Source organism: Meleagris gallopavo, chromosome 19 (genome assembly GCF_000146605.3).
Source record: "Meleagris gallopavo isolate NT-WF06-2002-E0010 breed Aviagen turkey brand Nicholas breeding stock chromosome 19, Turkey_5.1, whole genome shotgun sequence".
In the NCBI taxonomy this organism is placed as follows: Eukaryota; Metazoa; Chordata; class Aves; order Galliformes; family Phasianidae; genus Meleagris; species Meleagris gallopavo.
Window position 1 is genome coordinate 3270928 of NC_015029.2, and position 10685 is coordinate 3281612.

At 52.4% G+C, this 10685-nt stretch overlaps 1 protein-coding gene across 1 annotated transcript in view; it reads right to left on the bottom strand.

The window, feature by feature from the left end:
• ASTN2 (astrotactin 2) overlaps positions 1-10685 on the bottom strand; it is a 226636-nt gene that overhangs the window by 180892 nt on the left and 35059 nt on the right. The window contains 1 exon segment of the mRNA XM_031556166.1: positions 7153-7260. Within this exon segment, the coding sequence (XP_031412026.1) occupies positions 7153-7260 (108 nt within the window).

Here is a 10685-nt window from a genome sequence, read left to right on the forward strand (position 1 = left end):
AAAAAAAAAAAAAAAAAAAGGTAAGCTCAGACCACGTATGGATTTACAAGCAACACAAATATCCCGTGCTCTTGGTAATACGATGTTTCTAAATCAGGCTCATAAATACATACTTGGGAGATTAGTCTATAAAAAAAATAAACTTTAATTACCCCATCTTTATCAGCACACAGCCCATAGTGTTAGCCACATGTGGGTGTTAAACGCCAAGAGCTTCGCAATCTTCCCCGCCCCCCCGTGTTAATAGCATCATACGGCACGCTTCGAGGCTACTCGAATATTAACATGCATTTCTGCCACCCGAGAAAGACAAGGATAGGGGAAACACTGCAAGAGCTGAGACTGCTTAGCAACACACAGCACAGCTGCCAGTATGGGCATGCCAAGCTGAGTGCCAGGAGCCACTGCATCCCAGTGCCCACAGAGTCTGCTGCATCCTGAGAGTCCACTGAATCCCAGTGCCCACTGCATCCCAGTGTCTGCTGCATCCTGAGTGCCCACTGCATCCCAGTGCCCACTGAATCCCAGTGTCTGCTGCACCCTGAGAGTCCACTGAATCCCAGTGCCCACTGCATCCCAGTGTCTGCTGCATCCTGAGAGTCCACTGAATCCCAGTGCCCACTGCATCCCAGTGCCCACTGCACACCAATGTCTGCTGCACCCTGAGAGTCCACTGAATCCCAGTGCCCACTGCACCCCAGTGTCTGCTGCATCCTGAGTGCCCACTGCATCCCAGTGCCCACTGCACCCCAGTGTCTGCTGCATCCTGAGTGCCCACTGCATCCCAGTGCCCACTGCATCCCAGTGTCTGCTGCATCCTGAGTGCCCCCTGCATCCCAGCACCCACCACATCCCATCCTGGCAGTGCCAGCAGCAGTCCAACTGCAGGCACCTGGGGCACAGAGCTCCGTGCATGGTGTGCCCATGCTGTGCGCTGCTTTTTGCACGTCAGACGAGTTCAGCACTCCTAATGATGCTTCTTTATGTTCCAGCAGAGGCTCATTAATACAGTACAACAGCGTTTCCAGGACAGCCTCACACACAGAAACATCTCAAGGTGTTTTACAAGCGGGAGATCATGTTAAATCAAATCAAATACCAATCAAGATTAGCGGCAGTGCTGGCAGGCTGCTCTCAGCATCCAGCACCCCACACTCCAGTCCCATCACTCTGCCTCCCACCTCCGCCCCACGTTGGGTCCTTCGGGATGCACTTCTTCCCCCAGCCTTCCCTGCAGGGACCACTCTGCCCCAGTGCCACCATCCAGCAGGGGATGCACATCACTGCAGCAAGGTTCCCAACCAGTGTCAGAAGCAGATGGGGAAGATCAGATGCATCTGAATTTAGAGAGAATTTCATCTTGCTAAGAACACGCTGAATCACATTAATGCTATTAACACTTATGAATTACCCCGCTGGCAATCAGCCAAGTGCAGGAGGCCACAGGAAAAGAAAACCAGGCTTTTAGGGGGAGGGGAGGCAGCGAGGGGAGGTCAAGGCTGGGTGGACGGGACCAGTGAAATCCTGGGCCCAGGGCTGAGCCTGTACCCCAGCTCCTGCTCACCCCAGCAGTGCTGCAGCTGCTGATGTGCTTCTGGAGTGTTAATGCTCCTGTACTGAATAAACACATTTGTTTCTTATTTCTGCATTTGCTTCGTGTTTATGCAGTTTCCAGCAGCGCTCCCGCTTCGCTCTAAAATGCAGAGCCTGCAGCTTGCAGCAAGACACTGTGAGCTAATTTCTGCTGTGAGGAGAAGGAGGAAGGGGGAAGAGGAGGGCAAAAAGGAGCCCTGCAGGTTGGCACGGACCAGGACAGCAGAGGAGAAAGAGAGAGAAAAGAGAGAAGCGGCTCAGGCTGAGGGCTTGCTGGGTCCCAGCAGGGCTCCCCATGCAGCTCCGTGGGGAAAATTCCTGCAGCCCAGTTTGCTCTTCAGTGCTGCCACTTCTCTTGCATATCTCAGATCACGGACAATTAAAGGCAATGAAGTCAGCTTTGCTTTCATGTTCTCAGTGCAGAATCAGTCGAGATAAAATCACATTAAAGAAGCAGTTACATGCATAACACCAGAGATTGTCTGCACTGGAATTTTCTTTCATGCAAATCAATGGAAACATTTCGCTCAGAATTAAGGTCTCATTTTCGTGCTTTGTTTTAAACTCCAGTCCCAGTTCTACACTATTTGAGCACAAACGCAAATCTGAGCGGGAGGCTTCAAGGCAAGGAGGGGGGAAAACAATTTTCAATCCAGCACCACGAAAACATATTTCCTACAGGAAAAAGGAAAAATAATCAGTATCTACTCAATAGCTCATGTCGTGTCACAGCCCTGGGAGGATTGCTGACAGCAAGCTGAGCTGGGATCACAGTGCACGTGGGGTGATGCTCGGCCAAGCTGGGCTGCTTCAACGTCAGGCATGCAAAAAAAAAAAAAACCCAAACAACCACTTTTCCTTCTCTCCCTATTTCCAAAGGAGACGCACAACATGAGTCCCTGCTCTGCAGGAGCTCCCAATGGGTTGGGGCACGGCTGTGCCTCAGTTTCCTCAAGGCAGAGCTTTCCCACGCTGTCCTCCAGCATTCTCATTGCTCCGAGAAGGGATAAATCTCAGCATGGGCAGAGTGAGAAGCAGCTCACCGTGTGCCATCTCCTCTGCCCTGCCGGACTACCTGGGGAGCAGAGCCTTGTTACCATGCGGAGGGCGACAGCGCAGCCATTAGTGAAAATTTGTTACCCGCATGCTTGGAACAAAATTAAATTAAAAGCGCTGCTTTGCTGTCAAGATAAGGGGCCAAGCTGGGGAGATAATTTTTCACTCTCAAACACTCAATTACCGGCCGAGGCTGCATCAGATACCATCAAAAATAAATAAATAAAGGGAGAGGCCCGTGCTGCCCCGGGAGCGGCTGTAACTGCGTTATCTGCGGCACGGTCTGCGGAAGTTCAAGAGCCTGCGGCTGCCGTGCACTGCGACCGCTCTAATTGCCGGCCCCTCGCTTTGCAGCTGCTTCCTGCATTGGGTCTTCTCCCCTGAGCTGCCCCAGCACGGCTTCTGGATGCCACTGAGCAGGGAAGAATGAGGGGCTGAGGGTTTATGTGCTGATGCGAGGCTTGTGCGCTCTCTCTGCAAAATAAGCAATCATGCAAAAAGCAGCACGCTCATTAGCTTGCTGGAAAAGTGGCGTCGACAGCGAAGCCTTGGTAGCTGAGGAGGAGGGAAGTTGCAGCAGCCTGCATCCGTGTCCAGTGTGGAGCTGAGCACGGGGCAGGAGGCACCAAGTGGGGCTGTGTGTGGGGTGGGGATGCACACCAGTGCTCCAGAGGTAAGGATCTGCACCACAATGTGATGCATGTGTTGATGTCCTCTCTCTGGTGTCTGTCCCTGCAGCCAGCAGCACGGCTCTGCTTGCCACAAACCAGCCACGTGTGCACAGGACACCAGCTCTGTCCCATCCACCTGCAGCTCCGTGCTTCCTTCCCTGGGAAATCATCTCTGCTGGAGCTGGGGCACAGTACAAGGCACGGGACACGCTGATAATTCCCTCTCACTGGTGCAAGCATCAAAACACGACATGCTTGCTTTATCACCTTCTGTCTCCTGTTTGATCCCTGACAGGGAATCACTGCACAGAGGGCTGCAATGGCACAGAGCAGGGATGCAAGGCCAGCAGCAGGGTGACACGGTGACACGATGACACGGTGACACGCTGCCCCACCACCACGGCTCAGCCCCACTGGGGCCGGCACGCACTGAGAGCACTACTCAAATTTCATTCTGCATTTCATTTAGTTCCCCATGAAATAATAAGTGTCTGCCGCCTCTGGAGACAGGAGAGGATCAAAGCGAAGCTTCCTTGTATGTAACAGACTCCGAATACCTAATATTCGCTTATAAAAGGCCTTGTTTTAAACACCAAATACAGAGGCAGATCAAAGCTCGGCTCCTCATTTCTCTAACAGCCCTCAGAAGACTTTGCCAGCCAGCAAGGCACACACATGCGTGCGCACACGCGCCTGACACCAATCCAAGGTGCATAATTGGGCTCTGCTAATTTGTGCTAATTTTCCACAGCACCGTGTCTTATGGAAACAGTTGGATGCCTTGTTCAGGAAGACCTCACCCAACGGCAACCCACACCACAGTGCACAATACATCCCACATCCCTGCATCCTGCAATCCCCAAATCCCACGTCCCTGCAGCACCAATGAGCTCCCTGGGGACAGGTAAGTAGCACCCAGCTGACAGCAATGCATAGGAATTCAGTGGGATGTTTCCTCTTGAGCCAGGCTGCAGCTCAAGGCAAAGTGACCCAGGGTGCTCATCCCCTCGGGAGCTGAGCAGCTCACTGCTGGATGCATTTTGCAGTGGGGTTGGAGCAGGAGCTGTGCACTGTGCAGGAAGGGTTTGAGCACCTGGCTCCATTTCTCTGCTTTGATTTTTGCTGCTAACCTTTTCCTCTCAAACTCAGCAGCAGGACCTGGCTGAACATAACCCGTGCTGCTCTGGAGAAGGGAGGAAGTGAATATGCATCGAAGTCTGATCCCTCCCATGATGGGTAGCTGAGTATGTGGGATAGCATCACTGCAGGGTGCTGGGCACTCCTGGAGACTTCAGTGCTCCTGTATGATTGCCTCAGATGGGGCCCTCCATGCACTGCAGCTGCTGCACCTGCTGCAACTCTCTGAGCTGGGAAGGAGCTGGGGTGCTCCCAGCTTCCCCAGGGCTCAGAGGAACGTAGAGGAGAGGAGGGAGCTCTGGCCACAGGGATGGAGAGCTCAGGAGGGCACAGAGCTGCCGAGAACAAAATCACAGAACTATTAAGATCGGAAAAGACCTCTGAGATCACCAAGTCCAACCCCAAGCCACCCCACCATGCCACTGACCACATTCCTCGGTGCCACATCTCCATGGTTCTGGAACACCTCAAGGGACGGTGATTGCACCACTCCCTGTGCAGCTGTGCCAGTGCATCACTACTCTATCAGAGAAGAAATGTTTCCCAATATTCAACCTGAACCTCCCTTGGCACAACTTGAGGCCACCACCTCTTGTCCAAAAGAACAGCTTGCAGGGAAAACCCAAAACTGGAGAATCCAAAGGAGTTGAGAATGAGGGACAGCATCTGTCCCTACAGTCAGCCTCAGCACTGCTCCTCTGTGCATTCCCACATTGAAAAGTAAATGTCAATGACTGCTGCGGTGGAGATACCAAGCAGGCTGACAGCTCACACAGCTGCACACTTGCCCTCCTTCAGCATTTACCTATGGGAATGTCCCACTCATTTACCTTATCAAGCACACCCCTGGGCCCCATGGAACCTGCAGCTCTTCTTCTGCAGCAGACAAATTAAGCCCACGACCACTTAACCAGCTTGCTTTGGCGCGGCACAAAGTCACAGCCAACCTGCACGGCGCGGAGCGGAAACTTCCCATCACAGCGGCTGGGATCAATGACAGCGTTGGTAATTGAGCTCAGATCTGCAAAAGTGAGGAGAGGAATTTCTCTCCTCGGACCCGATAACTATTTGCAGCATCATCAGTGACACACAACCATCACAGAATCGATAGGGGAACATCACTGTACGAATTAACCGCATCTGACCATGCGTCCTTCTCCATTAGAATTATGATCTTGTCCAATTATGGATCTTTCTGAACCTGTAATTATGAGTTTGGTACTGTGACTTCCCACTAAGCTATTGCTTTCCTTCCACAAGGGAGAGAGAAGTCAATGAAAGGATAATGAAAAATTCCTTTCAAGGACGCAGTGATGGCAAAATTTAGCTAGACAGGAAGGAAAATACAGTGGGGACTTTAGGCAAGACAATTCCCTTGTTTCGCCATTACCAAACACAAACAAAGCTGCTTTCTGCAGCATCACTCAATCCCTAATACAGATCTAACAGCCAGCTCTGCCTCCTGAATTCCCTTCTAACTCAGCCATCAAAGCTGCTCAGGTGAACAACTCTGTATTCAAAGGAAAATAAAGCATTCTTCCTGTTTATCTGTTATCTCCTTGCTGCAAAGGAAGCATAAACAAACAGCCCAAACAAACACACCTCAGATGTCTCTGCAGTAGCTATAGGGAGTTTCAAGAGACTGATGGAGCACTTGGCCCAATGGGAAAGGTGCAGAGGCAGCAGGAAAGCCAGGCTTTATTTGCTTTCCCTTAAAACACATCTTTTCCCCTCGCTTGCACACAATGATCCCCTTCCCAACAAAACAAAGAGAAAACCCAACTTCAGCAACTTTCCCAAAGTACCCGTGGGCTTGCACACAAGCATTGCAGTATAACTCACAGAACAAAGGACTTTGGAGCATCTCCCCCTCGTGCCACCAAATTTCAGCACTGATCCTGTTGTCACTGTGTGCCACACAACCCATTTCTTCCTTGTTTTCAGAAACAGGCATCAAGAAAACATTTTACTCTTAATCCAACTGCATTAGCACTGCAGTGTAACTCCACCTTGATTTCTCTCCTGGCCTTCCATCCAAAGCTCCTTTTAAACCCAGTGGGAATTCCTGTGGCTCTAAAATACACAGGAAAATATGGAATTCCCACATTTCAGCAGAACGCACACAATACAGCCATGTTGTGCACATTTATTCCAGCACGCAATCATCGAGCTGATCACAGGTGCTGAGGTAATTTCACATTCAAATCAACACACTGCAAGCATTTATCCCAATGCCTCATCACTGAAACAAAAGGAGGTGTGTGCTGTGCTGGGCACAGGCACTGCTCTGCTGTGCTGCTCTCTGCTCGAACACGGAAAGCAAACAGAGGAAGCAGACCCATGGCACAGCTCTGAAACTGCTTCCCAGTGGAGCTTTTCCAGTGGAAGCATCCCCAGCATTCCCCACGGGGAAACGGGGCTTGGAAGCAACCACCTGGCCTGCTGAAACGGACAACTGGTACCAGAAACCAACAAACTATGAACTTCAACAGGATCACTGGGTAATGCTATCAGCAGCACCTGCACCTCACAGCATCACAGAAACACTGCATCTCAGGATGCTGTCCCTATACAAACTACTGTTGTCCTTACCTGCAGTCATGCATTACCCAATTACTCAAGTGTGCAGTCAAGGTGCTCAGCCCCTTTTGTCTCTTCTAGCCACGTGCAGCACAAGAGGCTGTTTTATTCTTACCTTTGCTTCGCCTCCTGCTCCGGTACTGCTCGGTGTAAAAGGTGAGCTGGGTTTCATCATCCGCCTCTGAGCCAGAGTTCCCTTTGGCACGACCGAAGCCGATGCCACCTGAAATGACAGAGAAGAAAAGATCAGAGAAGCACAGAATGATTGTGTCAGAAGGGACCTCAAAGCACCCCCAGCCCCAACCCCCGCAGTGGGCTGGTCGCCCCCACCAGCTCAGGCTGCCCAGGGCCCCATCCATACCTTGGGCACCTCCAGGGATGGGGCACCCGCAGCCCTGGGCAGCTTTTGCCGAGGCCTCACTGCCCTGCGCAGAGCCTTGAGGCCTCCAGAGGTGGCCAGGCACTTTGATCACTTGTGATTCTGCCAATACCTAATTGCCCTCACGCCAACGGCAGCACGAGCAAACGCTCACAGTGATCTTGCTACCACGAGACAATTGCAACGGGTATCACAAGGAAAACCTCCGCACTCGAGAGCTGCTCCTCCCAAAGACACCCACGCAGTGCAGCACAGTGAATCTCAGGGGCTCACTGCTCAGAAGAAATAAAAGAACAGATCACGCACTTAGGAGCATTCAGGACCCCCCATTGCACTGAGGTCTGCCTGCTCCCAGCACACAGTGGGGACGTGGGACTCACAGACACCTCTGTGTGCCACCTCCTCGTGACACGGAGGGAAAGACAGATGAGAAGCAGTGCTGGCAGGAGGCCTGCAATCCTAACGAAGTTTCAAGCAAAGAGGCCCCTGGAGGTTGACAGTGGGCCTTTAAACCGCCATTAAAATATTTTACTGTTTTTAAAAAATCCTTTATTCTAGGCGGCAGCACAGATTGTTGGCAGGGGAACCGAAAACGAAAGTGCTGCCTCCTGCCCTGGGAATTCTCCATCACTGAGATGAGAGGTGGGTGGAAGAGCCTTCAGATCCAGAGCTCCACAGGATGGGCTGGAGCAGAGGCTGGGCTGGGCTGTGCTCAGGGCACGTCCAGCAGCAGCACCGAGGGCTGGAGCCGAGCAGTGCCCAGGGTGGGAGGCGCTGAGGAGAAATGGGAATAAAGGGCTCTGAGGTGATTCACATCGCTGTAAACGCTGCCTGGTGTTTGCTGCTTTACTATCAGGTGTGATTTAGGGCTCTTAAGTGTGACCATTAATTACCTGGTGTTACCGCGATATTTCTATTAGGGTCCTAGAAAGCAGCAGGAGGGCATTAATGCAGCACTGAGCTGACAACAGCACTGATGCCGGTAGCTGTGGGGCTGGGACCCCGCTCAGAGCTGTGCCTCCAGACCCCCAGTCCCAGAATCTGAGGGTCCCTTCCATCTCAGCACACAAGCTGCAAACCGTAGGGCCAGCAGCTAGCCAGCCATGCTGGCAGAGCAGCAGGGACGGCTGCAGCAGTGCTGCCTTACTGCATAAAAGGCACGGAGCAAAACCTCACGTTTTTTTGCAGGGCAGAGGGCCAGGTTCAGTTTGGCCCAGCCTCGTGCCAGCCCACATCCTGGCCCCCAGCTGCCCCGTGTTTGCTTGCTGCCCGCGTCGCCGTGATGGATGGTGCTGACACGTTACATTACTCAGGCTGGATGTCTTCAGAGAGCTGGTGACAGCGATATTGCATTTTCTGATTACCCAGAACCGTGCAGGATGCCAAAGTACAGGAGGTGGGGACCCAGCGCAGTTCCCCAGCCCGTGGTGGAAACGTCTTCTCCAATCCATCAGGGCAGAGATGCTTTTATCCCTCCCAGCTGCTGCGGGCGCTGGGATTCATCTCAGTGATGGTTTTCAGGGTACAGGGATGGAGCAGACCCCGATCACCGCCCCACTCCCAAGGCAGAATGAGGTGCTGTGGGTGGAGATAAGGTGGCACAGACACAGCCCCCCTGCAGCAGTACTGCAGCAGCAGAGCTGTGCTGGCGCAGCGCAACGCCAGCTCCATGGGAGTGCTGCAGCACTGCACTGAAACTTTTAGCAAGTGGGAGCTGACACCACAATTACTTTGCTAAACATACGCCCAAAAAAATAATAATAATAAACCCACAAAACCTACAAGACTGCGATATCTGTTTTAAAGCACAGCAAACAACTCCCAGATCCCACTGCTGGTGTCCCCCAGCACCCACAGATGAAGCCAGCCCCAAAGGATGGCAGAAAGGTGCAACACTGCCCTGCAGCACTTGTCAGTCGTCTCAATAAGGCTCTTGGTGCTAATCCTGTTTGCAGATTGACAAACTCATTAAATCCCCTCAAACAGCCGCAGCTCAGACCTGTGATGGGCAGGGTGTGCCGATGTGGGGTTTCAGTCTGATGCTCATTTAGGTGGGAGTGACGGAGGGATCCAAGGCAAATACGTCCCATGATCACACAATTAAAGATCCTATCATTAACAGGTGCATGCACTGCAGCCCAGCTGGGGTTGGGCAGGCCCTGTAACTTGGGGATTTGGGGTGGCCAAGTACATGTGCACAGACCCCAGGGCTCCAGATAGTCTCACAAAGCCCACCTGGTGGCTCAGGAAGGTGGCAATGTCCCCACAGCCCCTCTGCTGTGACTGCACACAAAGACAATGGGTGGGCAAGAGAGGCAGGTTCTCTGGAATTTTGCTTTTAGGACTGCTGTCAGGAGTTGCCAAGACCCCAACCCTCATAGCGTGGCAGCACCACATTCTGCTTCCATCAGGAGAACCCGACAGGAGCAGGATGTGATGCTGTGACCTGGCTGAGGTGAATGCCCTGAGTGAGCCACAAAAAGTGGGATGGAGGCAGAAGGGAGGAGAGCAGCAATGGGACAGCCTGGCCGAGCTGCAGTTCTGGGGTCTGTAACTTCTGGTCAATTATGGCACAGCGGTGACCTCTAAAATGCATTAAGACACAGCCCTGCTCTACACTAAATCATGCCTCGGATTGAACAGTCCATTAATCACACATTTATTTTAAAAGAGCAAAGCACCTACGGAACTTTCCCACTTACCAAAGCAGAGGAGAACTGCGTGTGAGCACAGGAGTTCTCAGCCACCAGCCTCACTCCAGTGCTGCATTTGGGGATTTTTTATATATGCAAAGATGACTTTTACCAACACACCGATGGCCAGGGTGCTTTTAAGCTCCTGCCCCAGGAGAGGGCACCAGACCCTCCTCAGAGTGTTCCCACCTCCCCAGGGCCACCTCCAGCCCTCCGTGTTGAGCACCCAGCCCAGCTCCTGGTCCTGGAGTGGCCCTGGGGACAGCCTGGCCCTGGGGGGGAGGGGGCATGGGGACAAGCAGCATGGCAATGGGCATGCAGCACAGCGTGTTCCCATCCTGGCAAGCGAAGGGCTCCTACTGCAGCCCCAGCAATGTGGAGCCCACCATCACCTGCAGCCAGGAGCCACCCTCCTGCACCTGCACTCACACCATCCTCCTTCCCTGCATTATTTATAAAGCTTAAATGCACTCCACTCAATAAAAGCGTCTGGGGAGAAAGTTTGTACGAAAAAGGCATTACACTCAACAAAGTTACGTGATACTGTAAATGGAGAAAGTTTGTGCTTTTTTTTTT